The sequence below is a fragment of the Gymnodraco acuticeps genome, unplaced genomic scaffold (genome assembly GCF_902827175.1).
Source record: "Gymnodraco acuticeps unplaced genomic scaffold, fGymAcu1.1, whole genome shotgun sequence".
Taxonomy (NCBI): Eukaryota; Metazoa; Chordata; class Actinopteri; order Perciformes; family Bathydraconidae; genus Gymnodraco; species Gymnodraco acuticeps.
In genome coordinates, this window is record NW_022991180.1 from 5,511,644 (window position 1) to 5,531,560 (window position 19,917).

Sequence of the window (19,917 nt, forward strand, 5' to 3'; positions counted from 1 at the left end):
TATTGAATATAAATATATAATAACCATGTAAAAAATGCATCATTTGGCCTTTTCACAAAGGCAGTTGTAATATAGCGCTAGGTGAGCACTGTACTTGACGTACACACTGGAGGTGAGGGTGTCAGGGGAGAGCTCGCTGGAGCGAGAGGAGGTTTTATTGTTGCCCAGCCCTTCCGCTTAAGTGCACATGGCTGGGAGGAAGCCGGGACCTCCAGCTCTGACCTCTGCGCATGTATATTTAATAGGCCATCAGTTGGCCGGGGCAGCGCTCTGATCAGGATTCAGAGAGGGGCTTTGAACACCCCTGTGTATTCCTGAGCGTGCAGCCTCAAGCTGCTCTCCCCAGCTGTGTCAATCCGACAGCACTGTTACAGGCACCCAGACAAGGCGCTGGGCACTCCACTGCTACCGCCTAATGATTACAGAAAAAAAAGCAAAACAAACACAAAAACAATAACATTTGGCGTATGGAGCTCTGCTACCATCTAATGAGTGTTTTTCAAAACTGAAATATTACGCCAGCTGATACACTGTAGGGTGTGTGGGATGTGTTTGGATTACATCAGATATACCATAGAATGCTATGTTGCCCCTCATAATATAACAAAATGGGAATCTCACGGTGACTGCGCTACACACGCCGATAACGATTGCAGAAACAAGGCGGTGAACAGAGAAGTGCCACTCGTGTGTCTTTTCTTCTAACAAGGTATCACTACTCTTTGAATCAAATCGGCTTCGTGTGTGGGTGTGTGTGCCTGTGTGTGTGTGAGCGTATGAATGTCACAGTGCACGCACGACTGTGTGTGTGTGAGGGCAGCTTAACGAGGGTGGTTCATTTGACAGGCAATTAGTTTGCGGAGCTGCTATTGACAGCCCCTGTGCTTGTGTTTGTTCAACAGCTCTGGGTGAGTTCCACGCTCCCTGGGCTACGTGACAAAGCACCTCCGACAGGGAGCTCCTGATCTCCACCGAGGCTCGGAGGCTCGCACTGTGAGGGGGGTGGATATGTGACAGCCTTGCAGAGAGAAGAGAGGAGAGAGAGGGGGAGTGATACAAAACCCACAAGGGTCTATTAGGGGGTTGTTGCAAGTTAATGTAGCTACAACACACTTTTTGTGTCGTATTTTGAAAGGCCTGAGCAATGATGTTGTCATTTGTTGTTTGATTGCGGGGATAGCGGAGGGTAATCTTAGGAGACACGCAGGCTCTCACACTACATACGCACACATACAAATGCAGAACGAGAGGAGACAAGGAGGTGGGGGAAAGCTAGAGTGAGATGGAGGAGAGGAAAAATATAACAAGATCCAAACACTCTTTTATCCTCGAAAATCCCATATTCTAATGCAGGGGCCCATCCCTCTTTTAGTTGCAACCATTTCGTTTGTAGAGCCAAGCTCCAATCAATATCATTATTTTCACAGAGGATCGAAGCGCCTTCACCGAGTTAATGGGGGATTGAGGTGGTAAACGTTTACCCTCTCACTGTCAGCAGAGCAGTGGTCCATAGTGGGCCCAGATGACAGCACTGGCCCCACTGTGGACACACTGTGTGGAGATGTCCTGTGGGTAGACAGGCTGCATGGACTGTCAACCGCCTGCCATGCCCTAGATGGCCTAACATATCAGCCACTTGAGTTAGAGCAGCAGCATGGGCTTTGACTTCTGCTAGAGCTAACAGAAACAAACCGGCCAGTGCTGGCAGCAGCATTACTGCACTGCTTGACATTGTTGATACAAAACAACTGGAAACAGAGTTTGTTTTTCTTGTGTTATTTTAACAGAATATTTCAAAGTAATGCAGAAGTAATTCAGTAAAATATGAAATAACATACTGCATTAACATAAAACATTAATTTGCACGATGCTAGCCAACTACGACTATGCATCAGCTGTTCTGTCGGATTTTGGAGAAATTAAGACTAATCTGAAGCTGGCAACAGCAAAGCAAATTCTCTCGTATAGCAGCATATGCTAAATAGCTCTTCAAGCGCGCAGATGCATTGCTGTAAAATACTTCTCCTGTCTGCGTATCTGCATCTCCCAGATGGGTCCCAAGCTGTGCCAAACTGCATCTCATCAACTGCTATGAACTATGGCATCACATGACCGCAGGAGATATGTGGAGTCCTATTCTGTCTTGCCTTGGCACAACATGGTCAAGCGATGCATCATCGGCAAGCTCATACTTTGTCAAAATGGAGGTAACTGAGACCGGGAGGAAGCAGGGGAGAGAGGGCCTATTTCCTCAGAGTGTTGAAAGTTATGTTCAATAAAAAGGGAGGAAAGAACAAGACTTTTGTCCGATTTTTTCTTCGTTTTTTTCACTTTGGAAAAAAGACTAATCAGCAGAGTTTGAGTTGATTTGGGTTTGAATGAGGGTGTGACAGAGCAGTGAGAGATTTCATGGGACGTTGCCCCATGATTCATTGAGTTATTGGTTTCCGCCCTGTTTTAATCGCTGGCGGGCCTGGGCCAAAAAATCTCTGAGGATTCCAGAGAGCTCTTTTCTCCACCATTCAGCAGAATGGAATTTGGTCTGCAAGTGCCTCACGTCATTCGAGGCGTCCTTCACAGTTTCAGGGGCCCTAATTCAAACCACATGGAGGCCAGCGTCCGGTTACGGACCTTTGCAAAAAAAGACACATTCCCATTGGCTGCCTCGAGATGGGAAATGGGGTGTCTTGATGGAGAAAGATAACAAACACATCTAAGTAGGAGTCACAACATAGCCAAAGCACACACACATTCACATGCATAAATATACATACACATGTACATACACGGGGACATATACAAATATACACGCACATACACAAATATACACACAGACTGATACATACACTTATGTGCCTGCGAAAGCTGTTTGCTTGACATGATGGAAGAATGAGCAGCAGGCTCTGTAATATTGCTCCTATTCTTCATTGACAAGCATATTTTTTTTTTGCTGTTCCCAACTGACTTTGCAGCGCTGAACTCCATTTATGAATTATCTGACATATTTCCTGCTATTTTTTTGACAGGAGTACTCAGAGGAAATTTCAAGGCACCTTTCTCCTGACAAGTAGAAATATCAATATTTGAATAAATTGCAGATTTGGATCTCCTCACATGGATGCTCTCCAGCAAATGTGTGTGTGTGTGTGTGTGCTGCTGGATGAATGTGTGTTTGTCTGTGTATGTTTTTGTGTGTGAGAGTGAAGGGAATGGGAAGGGGTTTGTTTCATTCTGTTACCACGGTCTTATCCCCCGGAGCCCGCAGGCAGAAATCTGTATGCAGCATTTCATTAGGAGGGAGCTCGACTGAGTGACATGTGAAGCACACCTCACCGTCGACCTGATGAAGTTTACTTCTCTCAAACGGCAAAAAGCCACTTTGTAGACTAACCCTTTTTTCCACAGAGGAAGAGAGGGGGTGATGGCTGAGCACCAATAAAAGAATCATGAATGTTGTTTCACAGAATGACAGGCCTATCTGTACACAAATATTTCTCTTCGAGACAAATGTAAGCTTCAGAGCTTTTTTCCTCTCCGCTTTTTAAAGTAGATTTGAATTGATAGAACTGACAGTTTTCAAAATGTGATCACCTTAATTCCAAGAAAACATCTAACAAGTCGAGCAAAAGGCAGAATAATAACACATTGTTCTTATTTCACGAAAATGGCAAGCGAGGAAAGTAACATCTCACCTATAGTGAACTAAATAATTTACAAACAAATACACTATTCTACTACAACCTTGATAAATACTCTATGTCTGTATAAGGGGTCAATGTCAAGCATCCATAACACTCAGCGCTGTCGTCTTAAAGCTCCTGGTGTTACGTATGAGAGACTTCTGCCTATCTGTCTCACTCTGTTTAGCTGCAGTAGCTGCCATTCTGTCTGCATGTCTGCCGCTGCCGCTGATAGATCACTCTCCTGCCCACCCCCGTCAACCAACCCCCTCCTCTCCACACCCCACCATCATTTCAGGGAGCCTGAGAAATGGCTTAGCCGTGTGAGGTTACTCAGGTACCAAAAAGGCTGTGACCCCGTGACCCCCAGAGTCGACCTTCCTGACCTGAACGCCATACTTTCTCCCTCTCCAACAGAAAACAAAAACAAATCTTATAATGCGCCTCTGCGGCTCAAATAAAAAAAGAAAGCCCTTATATCAACGTGGCGCTTTGACAATCATCTATCCACATGACCTGTGATTTCTCCGACAGGGTCTGCTTGACACTTACAACAGAGAGGTGACGGCGTACAGGTTGTCCATCTCTCGCCTCGCCTGCCCTTATCTCCTCTGCTCTCCATCTCTCTCCTCACTCCTCCTTGTGTGCACAACTTAATAAGCAAGCACGGGGTAGATTCCCATTATGGAAACCCTGGAAAATGGCCCGGACATTTTCCCCCATATCTGGGATCTCCATCTGGAGAAGGCACTCTCGCTCTCACTGCCCCCCTCGTCCAATCTCTGTGTGTGTTCTGGTGAGGCTATGCTGCTGAGATGGCTTTCACTCTCCACTGGCTACAATGAGATTGGCCCACCAGGTTGACTCTATTCGAATCGACAACCCATTTCAATAACGTAACAAAACAGAACAGAGTGGTGATGTTGAATAAAACATTTTTGAGGAGTGCCCAGGGGGGCAAGATGGTTGGCCTTAATTTATCCAAATCTGTACGATTTTGCAACACTTTAGCAGAAACATAGATTCATCAACTCATAACATAATCGGGTACACACTGATTGAATAATAGCATGTCATTTGGTTAGTTTCCCCCTTGTCCCGCACTGCATGTCTCACTCTGTGTCACCGCTCTCACTTCAGGTAGAGCGGCTTCATAACTAGAGTATATAGTTTACAGACTAATAAAGATTACACTGAGGTCAGCGAGTCACTAATCCCCAGCGTTATTAGTAAAAACAAAGCCTACAGCTGTACGCCGTGCACCTCATCACATCGGAGTGCCTATGCACGTGCATAAGGTCCGAACATAATATGGTGTGACTTAAACCTTACAATGAGAAGAGAAAATAAATATGCTAAGAGCAGCAGGGGTGGACCGGGCCAGGCCTCAGCGGACCTATGTCATCACTCCCTCTGGTCTCGGCTGCGTTCCCCACCCGAGCGAAAGGCTCAATGATTACGGAGGCTCAGCTTCCCTCTAAGAAAGCAAACCGGAGCTGCAGTCCAAACAAGGCCGAGCCAGCAGCGAGGGAGCACTGCTGCACCAGGCGGCTCGGGTTTACCGTCGCCTCCGACCTGGCTGGCCCCCGGGCTTGCATTAGTCCCCCAGCCCAGCCTCTCTAGGACAAACAAACAACCACCACTTACACAGTCAGGGACGAGCAGTGAGGCAGGGAGGACTGGTGCCACCAGCGCTGTGTGGTGGGGAACCTGACCCAATTGGATTTGCTTTATCACCCCATATAATGATTCCCAGACTGGCCTGTTCCAGTGGTTGAAAATAAAAATTACCGAAAAAAAACCTACCTGACATTCTGAGTTTGGCCCCGAAATGGGCAGCTCCCCCAAAACAGATGGGGAGGCATCTCAAAAATGTTCTCTGCCTCTGGGGACATGTGGTTTTCCCCATCATTATATAACTGTAAACTCCTGGATGTCAGAGATTGGGGATAATAACTTTCAGATGTTGGCAGCCTGGGCCAATGCTGGGACCTGCTGGATGGGAACGGTTATTTGGCAGAGGGGAGGAAGTCCGAGAGATTAGGACTAAGATGTGACAGGGAGGAAAGTGGATCTGGACTAGAGCTGACTGGATCGCCTACGTCTGTTCCAGTTTGTACCGGGCCCTAATGATGGCCGCGTGGGAGGCAGAGGCCCGGCATGTGTGTGTGTGTGCGGGACAAATACCGAGACAAATTAATATCAAAACCACAGGGAATCATGTCATCCTGTTAACACACCAAAATCAAGCTAAAGTGCTTGGGCTTGATCCACCACTTTTAGCATTCTGTTTCAATTTTCTGATAGATTTGATATGACAGGTTTAGCACTCCCCATTGCAGTGCAGATGTGCCACTAATTCAGAAACAGACACACCTCCTTCAATAAATGAGTCCTTATAGAAGTGTCATCCCATTAAACCATTTTTATTGGTTTGTCTCACATGGCGGGACAGGATCATTGTTCACTGCAGACGTGGTTACTGGTTGCCGATGTGGTCAAGGTTTGGTCACTTAAATTCAAACTCCTCTAATGAAAATAAAACATCTCCTAACATTTTTATATATTCCAGCTGGTAAAAAGCACAATCCCATTTATTTTATTTTAAAATATGTTTTCCCCCTTTGCTTTAAAGTATCGATCGCAGTGCTGAACAAGCAGAGGAGTGTTTTTTATTGTAAATCAATACTGATCGATCGGCTGCCTGGGTGTTGAATATGGATCAATATCACACCAGGCTGTGGAGGAGATCTGATTTCAATTGGCAAGAGAAGCCCGCAGCAGGTTTCCATCAAGCGGTAATTCAAGACATGGGAACATAAGTCAGATGGATTGATATAGACTAGCCAGGACCTTTCTTGCCACTGAACCAGCTCAAGGAAATTTCTGTCATATATCATTAACGCAGTTGGGGCAGGCAGTAAAAAAAAAAGGGGGAGCAGAGTACCTCAGTGACCCTAAATAAGGAGAACTGGTCAAACATGGAATAAATACTCCATCATTAGCGAGAATGTTGTATTTTTTTTAAATAAGGAAACTCCAGAATAAAAAAAGAAGTGCACCAGAGTTAACCTCTAAAATAGAAGCTGAAGCTCTACTCTGTGCACACACACTAACACACACACAACACAGTATGGTCATGTTCTGTGGAACTTCTGGTACTGATTATGTCGAGGTCAGCTTGAGATTCATACTGTAAGCTGTTATTAATTTACTGAACAAATGTCCTGGAGAAAACCAGTGCATGTTGAAATATTTTCATTACACTTATCATGCAGTCGATCTTCATTAAAGCAGCACATTTATTTTATTCGAGCACCGCAAAAAAACACATAACATAATTTGAACAGCGCACATGTGTGGCCAAAGTGCAAGGAGCATGTTTAAAAAACAGGTCACCCCGTTCATTCATCACTTGTTTGTGATTCCTGAAGAGAGGGGCACTGTTCCAAATGGCAGCATTGTAAAACAATAAAAACAGAGCTATAGTTAGAAATAACTTGTCACTTTTAATAAATGACACTGGTTCAGGGCTCTTTCTCAGGGGCTTCTCCTCCGATACATCCCAGGCACCCCTGGGGCCAACAGAGCAGCCAGCAGACCAGCTCGTTTCCCCGAGGTAACTGATGACCCTATCCCTGAATTCCCCCATCTTTGTCCTGTGACCTCACACCAGCGGGAGCAGGACCATGTCCGATGAAATCTTCAGACTGCTTCCCATCCTAATCTTGTCTGTGTCACACTACAAATTGCTACATTCAGAAAATGGAAATAGATTGAGGTGGCGATGGAGGGAGGGGACTGACAGAGGTAGGGAAAAAGGGAAGAATGGGAGGGGAGGGGGAGCGGAGGAGTGTGCATCGACAACCAGTCCCCTAAGAAAAATACTTGAGGAAAGAACGACTCGGGAGATCCCGACAAGGAATCACATCTCAGCGCACATATTGATCTGATTTACAAAACCTCCACTCTAATGCGAAACAAATGGCGTGGGCGTGAACTGGTACTTAACCATAAAACCCCAGCATTACTCCGTCTCCGATGAAATACCACATATATCCCTCACCAGGGCCTAATGTGCTGTTTTACGGCCCGATACGACTGAGGTTGACCCAACAGTTTGTTTGACAATTAGGGGAAACCTAATAAGGATTGAATGGAAGTGAGAACATGCCAAGAGAAAGAAAAGAGACCTTTTTTCAAAAGCAAAAAAATGGCTGAAATAACACTGGTCTGAGTGACCTAAATGTGATTCACAGAATCAGGAGCTGTTCGACAAAGCCTTTGTGTCATTAATGCTTTAAGAAACCAAACAACGTGTTCAAAACAGCCACAAAGTTTAATTATAAAAGAGAGCTGCTAAATATTTTAAAAAGAGTGGCATGTTTTATTTACTTCAGATTTAATTTCAATAATGTAACATTTTCACCATGGTGGAAATGCAGCAGTGTGTCGGGGAGAAGTGAATAAATCTTAATAGATTGTTTTCTTTCATAATATCAAAATAAATGACTTTCATTGCTCCACAGCCGGATTTAAATCACATTAACGCAGCGCTAAAATAAGTCAGTGAATGCAACTGAAGATAGTAAACTTTAACAACATATGGACTGAAAAAAATGTTAATAACATTTTCCTATATCTTTTCAACATGTGCATGCGTGTGTGTGCATGTGTGTGTATACAACATCCAGTGAGTGTTGCTCTTGGCCCAGCATTCATCCCATCACCCCGGCTCTGGCCTTGTTTCTCTCAGCAGTGAACCAGGGGAGTAAAGAGTGGGGGAAGAGAAGAGCAAGAGAAGGAGAAGAGGCGAAGGAGAGAGGAAAGAGAAGGGGGTGGTGAAGGGGGGAGGGGCTGTCTCCATGGACAGATGGACTGCTCTTTCTCAACACATGTGGAACCATGTTTCGTCTTTCACTGCCGTCAAGCTGGAGCCGAATCCGTCGCTCTGTTGGCCCGCGCCACTCTTTCTTAGTGCACACCTCTCTCTTTAGCAGAACGCGCACACACACACACACAAGTGCGCGATTACGCACACATGCATGCAAACGTATGCATGCGCAGGGACACACATGAAACGCACGTGCACACACACACACACACACACACACACACGCCACACAAACTCAGTCTTTCTGAGCACACATGTTAAAGTCATCACCCCTGCTCAGCGCTAGTAAAACACAACACCCCCGGCTTCTCTGCTGTTGTCAAGTCTTGCCATTAGCTGATGCCACTGGGGAATCCTACCCTAGTGAGGTGGGTGTCCCTCGGGAGCGTCAGGCACCACGTTACGTTCAGCCGCCACTCATGTGAACCCAAACATGTGAGCATAATTTGGAAAATATCATTTATACTGTGCGTCTTTGTACGTGTCTTGACATTTACAAACTGCGATAAAACCGACATGAGGGAGGAGGGAATAGAAAACAGGGCGAGAATAATTTGAGGTAATGTTTTGCTTAGTGAACAGTATTACCCAATCCTGGATGTTGGAGCAATGGGAAGGGCGTTCTGGCTCTGGTGCAGCAGAGAGGGTCTGGGTTTCATTTCTCAGCAAGTGCAAGCCAAAGGAGAGCTGCCAAGTACAGCTTTTGCTCTCAACACTTCCTGCTCTTCCTACTCTGGCTCGGGAGGAGACAGGCTTCACTCAAACATCACGTCGATTTAGGCAGGGCTGGCCAGTTTATTCTCCAATTTCTCAATGGGTGTCAAAAACTCACATCTGTCACATGAATTACACCAAACACAGCCATAAATAAAATGCTGGGATGGATATATTGTTAAGCCGTGTAAAAAAGCTGTGTGCAGGTGTTTGCATGCGTGTGTAAACATAGAAAGAGAGCATTTCCTACACACGTTAACAGCTTTAAATGACTCACTGTGAAGCCTAAAAAAACATTGCATTGCAGGTCCCACGGCTCAATGGTATAATGTATAAAACCCAGAAGGAACACCTGCAGCAATCAACGCTCTATCACAACAACAGTGACCCTACCCGCTGCATCATTTTCATTATGGATGGTGGGAGCACAATGCTAGATTAATACTACCTACTGAATACCGTCTTAATTGCCCCTCCACAGATGCAGAGAAAACAAGGCATTTAGTTCATGAACAGACTTCTCTTTGCAGGTTATCAAGACAGCCGCTCGGTGAAAACACGCCCTCCTTTCCAATGCTGATGTGCAATTAAAATGGTTTTAGAAATCCTCTTTGACAGTCCAGGGCTTAGCCAAAAATGTAAATGACATTAAAGGAGACAATGAATTTAATTTTGTTTAATGTCCCCTTTCGCTGATTCTCATTTACATCACATTTCCACATAAAGGGCTGACCTTATAAATACTGGCATTTGTTCAGCTTTTGGAGGTAATCACGGTTTTGCAAAAACCAGATGGGAGCACACACATTTCCCGATTTGTTTCTTAGAAGGCCGAGGGAACCACATGCGAGACGTTCTAAGGCTGCGGTCTTTTGTTTCTGGTAAACAACTTGACAACAAGTCAAGTGCACTCTGGGAAATGACCTCGTAGGTGTTCCACAAATGAACGATAACGCAAAGTCATTTAGAAAATACAGGCTCACTAATGAGGGACATAACGGAAAGCTAAGCAAAATGTACATTAGGCCAAAATGTAATCACATTAACACACGAACAGGTGCGGTGAGGCCTTTATAAATGAGCTAAATGAATAAAAGCCTCCCACAGCACAACCATGTGTGCTGACCAAAAAAAGAGACAAGGGGAAAAATAAGGGAAAAAACAAGTCAATGTCATGAATTATTCAGTGGCTGGGCTGCTCTCCAAAGGTCAGTGCTCTTTGACCTTTGTGACAGGAAGTGAAAGGGAGTGCCGTAGCCGCTGGAATAAATGGAGCTGACATGTTTAGTTCTGGTCCAGAATCGGTTGGTGAATGGCAGCGTAAATTGACACAAAATGTTAAACTGTATGAACATGAATTAAATCCAAAATTCATATATGGGTAGAGTACACATTGATATCACATTCTCTCTCCGTTCGTCTCGATTCCACTTGCATAAATTGCCCCGGCTTCTCAGAGTAAAAAGTGACCTTTGAACCCTGACATGCAGAATGAGTCATTTTCTCTCCTCTTTCAACAACATGTGCTGTCTTATTACAAAATCCATGTGTAAGCCTGAACAATGTATCTAATCTTTCACACAAGAGAAGACAAAGTCAATATGCAAGAGAGTGAAGACAGATTCCAGACCAGGAGCGTCATCGCAAATTGAGTTATGTTTGGCTATACACTACATGCACTGTAAATGGGAAAACCATCTAATCAGATATTGGGTACCTCATCACTATAATTCTAAAGACTCAAATTACTGACTGAATAAACCTACACCCCCACTTACTTTAAGGCATCATTAACTTATAAATGTGACATGTGTAGCACTGCTGGATTTATAAAAAGGAGAGATGATTATACTGAACTGCAAAGCCATGCGGTCATGGCATAAGTGCTACAATTAGTCACTAGATAAATGTACCGTATTTTTTGTGTTTAATGTAAGCTCCAACTGTATGGAAAAAGTATGCGGCCACTGTTGAAACACAATGGGCTTTTTTTTTATAGACTAAAATATGTACTGACTTTCCCAAACGATGTTGAAATTTGAATCACAACACATAAAAACTCACCCAAATGCAACAAAAACAGGCCTTTCTTCATCCAAAACATAATTATGAATAATGCAAGGGCATCAAATGTAAGTGCTGAAATATTTAAAGACCAAGCAGTGCTGCAACTTTGTGACAGCTGTTGGGCCAACTTTTTGTAAAGAGAACCCTTCCTCTTCAAAAATCTGTCTGAAAATCTGTATCAAAACTCTGAGAGAAAATAGGGTAAACAGATGTCTGGCTTGACCGCAGGAAAATAGGACACATTTGGAATGATAAGTTTCCCAAACTCCGTTGGATATGCCAGATCCATGGGAACGCCAGTTAATGTCTTGCTAGATGCCAGCTAGCTGTGTGCGCTTTCCCCTCTTACCATCTGGGAAAATGTTACAGGGAATGAACGCCATCAATGATTCACTCCAAATCTGTTTCTTAAGGTTCGGCCATGCTACTGTTTCTCTCGGAAATGTGGCAGTGCTAGCTGGTTTTCATACTGTCATTGTAGACAGATGAGACATGCCTGATTCAACAATCAAAACTTGGTTTATGTCACTCAACTATGTTCTACTCAATTGGAAATAATCCGTTTCTGCCAGCAGCGGCCGCAACACAGGTGCCTGTAATGATGTGCATGAGAAAATGACAGATGTAAAATAAATGCCTGTAAAACATGGAAGCTTTAACTAAAAGCTTGTCCATATGCACATCGTGAAAAGTCAAGCAATTGCGGTAAATAATCGTGCGCAGTGAGAGTGTTCTGGCCATATCCGTAACTCACGCTAAACCCTGCAACCTTTCACAGGCACCCCACTCTGCGAGTCACTGGGAACCTGTGTGGGTCTGTTGGGGTGAGCTGACAGGCTCATAGTTACGACATGGAGACAATGGGAGGGTCTAATGAGGAACATATGCTTTTGTGTTTCAACAGAGCCGCTCATTGTGCAAGGAAAGGGATACTCTACTCCTATTCAGACTCGTCACAATGAAAATCCGAGCCCTCCCAGAGCCAGTTGAGCTTACAATATCCATCCGCTTCTTTTTTCCCTGTTCTTTTTTTTCCCACCCCTCTTTCTTGACTTTAATTCTCCATGCATTCATTTTGCTTATTGTACTTATGTTACATGTTTTGTCCTGCAGATTGAAGAACAATGGTGTGCGAAACTCTAAGCACTAAAAGGCAACAGAGCGACACAAAGCAAACATGAAAGCGGCGGAAATTAAGCAAAGTAGACGTCTCAAGTTATATGTTAATGTTAGTACTATCCATTCACTAACAGATGCACTTGACTAATACATTAAGCAGTCTGTCTGGTATCTGATACAGCTAAAAAAGTGCTCTTCTGACATAGTCCTAAACACCTCTACTTTTTTTTGTATGCACTGTGACTCTCGAGCATAAACATACAAGCACCATGCATGCCTACGAGGATGTGCATGCTTGTGTGTTTGTGTGTGTATCTACGTGTGTCTGTGTGAGTTTGAGTTCAGACAGCAGTAGCTCTGGTAATCCATCCAGGCTCCCAGGGCAGCCAGCTCCTACTTCCTGATGCATGAGAAGCCGCTGGAGTGGAGTGGCAGCAACAACTGCTCAGCCCTATTTGATTACTAATAAGAGAGTTGTCCCCTCTGTCAGATACCAGGCATTCTCCACTAAGCAAACAGTGATTCCGGCTAGTCAAACATTAGCATTGCTGTCTCTCCCTGCTACGTGGCGAGAGTTACATTGAGATCGACGCTCAAACTACACCCCCTACCTCACCCTATCCACCACGCACACACATCCACTAAACTGCCTAAACATATGCACTCTGACCAGGACGTATAGTTTCACAGTGTGAGAAAAATGTCAATGCTTGAAAGAAGAGCGTTTATTCCCCCTCTTTAGAAGGTGATGAAGGTGCTATAAATGTGGCGGACGAGACAGTAGACATAAAATGTTTATCCCTTCTAAAACGAAAATGTAATGGCATCTAGCTCTCAGCTAACTTGAGCGAAGGAAACAGTCAATGAAAAACAACTATTGACACTGTAAGCATCACTGTCGTAAACAAAGAAGGGAAGCCAGCCAGATAAATGTGAAGTTGCCTATAAGCTAATTAGGTGTATTCCCAGCATGATCCTCTAGTGATTGAACCACCTGTGATTGAACAAACCCTATCCAGGTGGTGACCGCCCCTCGGTGCACAGGTACCTGGGAAAGACGCCCCTCAGACACTCACACAGAATCACCCACGGTTCCCACACTGAGGCTATAAGATGCAAGTCAGCCCAACAGGGCCGTCTGGCACACCGGGAGGGAACTCATTTGTTCATCCATGTGCCTGCTCATCCACTCAGTCACTCATCCATTTAGTCACTCAGACACTCACCCATTCACTTACTCAGTCCCCGTTCACAAACACAGTAGAAGAAGAAGAAGCTGCACACTGCCTACCTGTCAATGATCACAGGGTCTGATGGAGTCTCGTTCCTGTTTCCGCAGCTTTTCTTGTCACAGCATCGGCTAGAGGAACACAGACAGGGTGTTAGAGAACAAGCAATACTTTTCTAAATAAATAAAAATAAATAAATAATGCACAGAAAATCACATACATGTATTAAGTGCCTATGAGTAGTTTTGATAGTGGGGGGGGGGGAATTGCCATGAGATTTCCTTCACTCAATCTATCCATTCCATTGATGCTGATGGCTGATAAAAATGGTGAAAACAACATGTTGTGTTGTTTGGCTTAGTGTTGGAGGGGAGGGGAGTGGGGATTGGGCCAGGAGGCAGGGGAGTCACTTTTCACAGCTTCAGCTTTTGTTTACCTCTAATTGCCAAGCTGCTATTTCTGAGGGAGATGCAAGGTGCCACCCTCAACCAATATTTCTGCAGGGCATTTATCAATTATGGCCTCAAAAGCACTAATCTATCTTCCACCACATGTTTCAGCCATCTCCACCCTAAGCCTATAGCTAGCTGACTTTTACTACTTTGATTGGGACTTGAATCAAAACTGCAAAAATAAACAAATACATCATCCTATCTTCCATTTGAAATGAAAACATATAAACATATGTGGATAAGATTGATTTATTCCATATGGTGCTGAAGGAAAAACAAAGATTTTGTGCAAAGCTACTGTCAGTCAGCCACACATTATTTAAATATGTCTGATTTACATGACTTTCTAGCAGCAGTAATAAAGATGTGTTTTATAGCTAAGGTGCCGCAGTGTATTACAGCAAGAATATAATTTAAAAACTATATGTATGACATGCCTAACAAATAAGATATAATAAGTTAAGACATGAAAATATTATTCTTATTATACTAGTTCTTATTATGTATATCTTCTTATCTGATAATAGGCAGCAGTTAAAGTAGTTTTTTATTCAGCAGCAAAACGCACTTCCTCTTGACAAAAAAATATTACCTCTAGAGCACGAGCATATTCAACGTGTCACAAATAAGTGATGGATGCATGTATAAATTGAGCGTGAGTGATGAGTTTATGCATGGAAAAAGACAAATCATTCTCAGCTCTCATGCTGCACTTGCTCTCAAGCAGTAACTTGAACAATGCACCGGTGCAACAAAGGAGAGGTTAACCGACAGTATCCGAATTCAATGTTCACAAAGCTCATGCTGAGCTCAACAATAACAACAAAAGGCGTTTTTCCTTTTAGTATCAATGACACCGCTGAATAGCAGCGCAATATGAGAGGTTGAGATTTACGTGGTTAAATGACGCTAAAAGGCTCGCTGATCATTGTTGACAGGTGGGATCAACCGAGAACTGACTCTGTGCTAAAATGAAGGAAAGAAATTACACATGGCATGTAACGCCTCTGCATAACTTAACAGAAAACACAGGCTTAAATTATGTCTTAGAAAAGAAAATTAAAGATAAAAATGTAAAAGCATAACTCATGCCCTGTGTCTGACTGTTTATCATACACTCAATTTCAAGTCACTGAAAAAGACAGTTATTTTCCCTGTCATATTCATATTCATATCAAAGTTGAATCACATCATATCAAAGTTAGAAATGACAGCAGCTCTCTCTGTGGTTGCTGGAGGACCACAGGACAGTCTGGATTGCTACATCACATCATGAGTGTCAAAACGTATTGAAGGGGAGGGAATTACTTTTTGCATGGATCTGCAAAATGGACAAGAAGAAAAAATAATGCTTACCTGCACATAATTTCATGGGTAAGAAGAACTCTGCACATTTCTGGATTCTTGTCTTGACCCTCATAAATTATGGCCTTTGAAAGGAAATGAGATGGAAATAAAGTGAAAACAAAGACACTTTTTAAACACACATTAATTCACACAAATAATTACACTAACATGTTTGATATTTTTTCACTTCATAACATAAATCAGGGCATGAATACACATGATCTAAGGACAACAGCATATATTAGAAGAGTGCAAAGGCTAATTCAAATTGAGTTAAGATAATCACAGCAAAATCAGTGTTATAAATTATATTATTTCATAAAAACATCAATGACATCAACCAAATTAAACAATTACAAAAATAACTATGACTAATAGTACAAATAACAACACCATTTTTTTAATGGCAGCTATAATACAATTAATGCTAATGATTAAGATGATAATAATAACATTAAATTGTATTTTTTTATTAATCTCGATAATATCCTGTGGCTCAGAGAGGCAGACAGAGAGACAGAGAGATTTTCATAAGGAGAGATCCAATAGAAGTGTCATCAATATGCTTATAATCTGGGGATATTTGGGGGAAAGTGTTAATGGGCAATCTGTTGTTTATTTTGAGCCGCTAACAATGATCTTTCTGTGGATAAAAAGCGGTGTCTGGCGGTACGGTTGAGTAATTTTTGAGCATTGGCTGAAACAGATGGCGTGGAGCTATCAGTTCTGCCGCTTTTCTCTCCCTCCCTCGATCCCTCCCTCCTTCTTCCATTTCTAAGGATAGACACTTCACTCCCTCGTATTGAACCGGCACCAAGTGCAAACGCAGGCAAAGCACCACATTATTGACAAAATACGTTTAAAAAAAATAATAATATAAAGGCTACACGTAAAAATACAGCCTTACATTTATTTATTTTTTTTAAGCAATTTATATTTTTAAGGATTTTTTGTGCTGCAACGCGTGTGGCCATACAAGATATAATATGGGAGATTGACTTTGGAAAAAGTGACATATCTGAACCAGGTCGCATCACTCTCCCGCTTTTAAACGCTGTTCTACTTGACCTGATGTGTTTTTTTTTCCTTGCCTTTTTTTTATTCTAGGAACCGGGCGATTATCTATATTGGTTTGATTTATGGCGGTGTTTGCAGCTGTAGAAACAGAAATCCATAAATTGCTTGTTCTGCGTCATTGACTCGGATCATTCGCACAGGAATGTAGACTGTGACCATGCAGTGGCCCAGGCTTCACGGCTCTATTCAGAAGGCTCTACCTAAACCCTCCATTTAATAAGAAAACACCAGGTGGAGAGCTACAATAAGGATGTCTGATTTTATTCCCGAAATTATAGTTCACTTTACAAATCTTTGCGTTGGCTTCATGTGCTTTAAGACATTATTATTGCATTATGCGCGTTAGGCTCTGGGTCAGAAATGTTTGCGAGGAAGATAAGTGAAATGCACCTCTGCAAAAATATGTATATTTATAATTATAATACTTCACACTTTTTTTTAATATATATATATGTAAAGAGCGTCACCTTTGACTCTTTGCACGAAAAGTCAAATCAGATCATATGGAGCAGACGTAGTGGTTAAATGTTTAATGTGAGCCACAAAGAAGCCTAACTCAGGCAGAGTTAAATTGACTTTGGAGTCTTGCAATATGATATGGCCAAACCTAAACAGTTAAAATGAAAGCTGTCTGTTCTTGTTACACCGGTAATTTTATTTTATTTTGTGCCACAACTTCCAATTTGCATGCAGATTTATTTTTTTTATTATTATTTTTGGAAACAGTGTGGTGCATGCATCTCAGGGGTGACGAGATTTGCACGGCATGTTAAGGTTTTGCACAACTGAACTAAGCATGTGAGCAGGTTTTGCACTGTATGCGTATAGAAACAAAGTGTAACAGCAGCTTACCTGCTTCGTCATGGAATCGATTAACCGTATGTAAAGATCCTGTTCTACTCTGACGCCTGGGGAGACAAAAAAGAAGGCCACTTGTGAGTTTTGAAAAATTGCAATGCATTTAAACACAAAAAATAGAAAGCTCTCCCAAAAAAGTTAAAGAACATCTCGTAAAAAATATCAACAGTTCAGATAGTTAGTACATTTATAAATACTGCTTTTATTATTAATATTGTAATATTTATAATTACTACTATGATTATTACCAATATTTTTGTATGTGATTTTATAGTGAAGGACAAACTCATGTCTGATATATCTGCAAGTGTTTGCAAAATAATAAAGACAGTTTAACTCACCATTGCTGTATAATAACTGTAGTTTGTAATGTATCCCATTGTTAGTTTTTTCACTGGTTGGTTCCTGCAGAAGACAACAGTTTGTAAAAATCAACAGAACATGCCCATCACCACCACATATCTCTGTGTTGACAAAAATGCATATACTTTCTGTGCAAGAAGAAGAGAAACAGGTTTAGTTTTTAAAACGACTCTCTGTCATCAAAAAATTGAGTTTTTAAAAAATCAATACGACATGTGACTTCCCCTTGGTAACCCATTGCCATTTCAGGGAACATAATTTCGATACATGTGCTGATTATGTACAGGGGTGCAGGTTATTTTTTCTCAAATACAACGCTTACTTTATCTTTCTCCACAAAGTCCACAAAAGCTGTCCTTTCGATCTCCACGGGCTGACCCTGCCTGTCATACAGAGCCAGGACGAAATGGAAAAAATTGGATTTTCTGAGGTTGGAAGGGGGCTGCTTTTCATAATGTGCCCGTGCCAAGCCGACACCGCTGCTGGGAGAAAACAAGAGACCATGTCGGTTAAGCACCGGACACCGGGGATACTAGATGATGGAGAAGCTGATGGAAACATTGGAGATGCAGAAGCACGCTTGAGTACGGGGGAGATTTCTTGATTTGTCACAATAATGGGTAATCTGATGTAATGAAAGAAGGGAAAGCCGAAGGGGGGGCATTTATTGGGAGACCGTAATTGATACAGAGTATTCAGGGGATTGAGGGGTCGATATGATGAGGAGGGAATGCGTGAGAAAAATCAGATGCTTTTGGCATGCGTACCTTTGGGCGGCTGTGTTTGCATCCACCACCCCAGCTGTGTGCATCCAGGAGCGGACCGAGTTCAGTCCGAGCGGTTCCTCCTTCATCGTCGTCCCACCCCGCGGTATAGTTTCCTGAATTCCAAACATTTAGGACAATTTGCGTGAAAAAGAGCCTCCTGCGAAATAAGGGAAATAAACCTCCAAGCGTGTTATCCTTTAGGGTTGGTTTTTTTCACAGGATAAGTAGCGAGAGCCGATTCACACTTGCGAGAGAAAACCCGGTCCACAGGTCTTGCCTCCCTCTTCAGTCCGTCCGATGTGAACAATTCTCAAAGTGCTGTACTTAGTTAGAGCGGTATCCACAGACTGCAAAAGTGAATTGTTCAACAGACAAGATTTTTTTTGTTGCTATTGTTCCTCTATGTTTTTTCTTTTTCTTTTTTTTGTGCTATTCACAGAAAAATCGATGGCAGTTGTTGTATGTTTGTGGGTGATGCTGCTCTCAAAGTGCCCACATCCCTGAAGCACCGCATCCAAAACCTTCAGGACTTCTTGTTGAATAAAAAACCCACTCCTGAAAAGGTGCTGCTGCTTCTCCACAAGACAAACACAGGCAAAGGCTGATCACCAGTGGAGGTGTTCCTTGTACACAGGAGAGGTGGATAAGGGGCCCTTTCGCGTCGTGCAGGATGGATGGGAACATGCAAAACTAAGCCCTCTTTCCCCGAGGACTGAAATCTTTCCCGGGAGCCAAAACTCTAAACCCACGGGAGAGGCGCTGTCAGAATATGACGCTGAAGAGGCGGAGCTTTGCCCAAATATGGAGCTCTGACGCTTCCTGTTAAGCAGTGGCGCTCCTCTGTACGGTGCAGCCCAATAGTGCTGCAGCCCGAGAACACTCATTCGCTCCACTTTTCCTCTTGCTTAGGCCCTATATGTGGTGAGTTTGATTTTTTTAATGATATGGAAAATTCGACCGGGTGTAACCATCACACATAATGAGAAAAAATATAAATAATAATACATGATAATAACTCGGAATTCCTTGCTTATTATTTCTAGCTGGCCTGATGATTGCAATTTCCGTGATTAGTTTTATTATTAGAATTAATAGTCTTTGACATATTTATTCGATTACATTTGTGATTATTACAAATTGACTTGATGAGATTGTTTGTTCACTAATGCATCGAAAGCATCTCAATAGATACGTGAATACAGGCCATAAATCATATTTCAATAACAGCAGATCATGTTTCTTCATATAACTGATATATTTATATTGTGCATGTTTAACTCCATGCTGCGGGTTATTTTACTGTAATTACAATGTAATTAATTTAACACTGATTTCACAGAATCAGACATG

The 19,917-nt window shown here is 42.6% G+C and overlaps 1 protein-coding gene across 10 annotated transcripts in view; it reads right to left on the reverse strand.

Annotated features, from left to right (window-relative positions):
• LOC117560870 (transcription factor COE3) overlaps positions 1–19,285 on the reverse strand; it is a 66,749-nt gene extending 47,464 nt beyond the window's left edge. For 5 of the 10 annotated variants that reach the window (XM_034237966.1, XM_034237961.1, XM_034237963.1 and 2 more), the window contains exons 1-6: positions 18,568–19,285; positions 18,123–18,282; positions 17,779–17,842; positions 17,432–17,487; positions 15,512–15,585; positions 13,766–13,834 (exon numbers count right to left, since the gene is read on the reverse strand). In XM_034237966.1, the coding sequence (XP_034093857.1) occupies positions 13,766–13,834; positions 15,512–15,585; positions 17,432–17,487; positions 17,779–17,842; positions 18,123–18,282; positions 18,568–18,695 (551 nt within the window). In that variant the 5' untranslated portion in view covers positions 18,696–19,285. The remainder of the gene's footprint in view (positions 1–13,765; positions 13,835–15,511; positions 15,586–17,431; positions 17,488–17,778; positions 17,843–18,122; positions 18,283–18,567) is intronic. The other 5 variants (XM_034237967.1, XM_034237970.1, XM_034237969.1 and 2 more) reach the window with 2 other exon arrangements.
• Between the last annotated feature and the right edge of the window lie 632 nt (positions 19,286–19,917).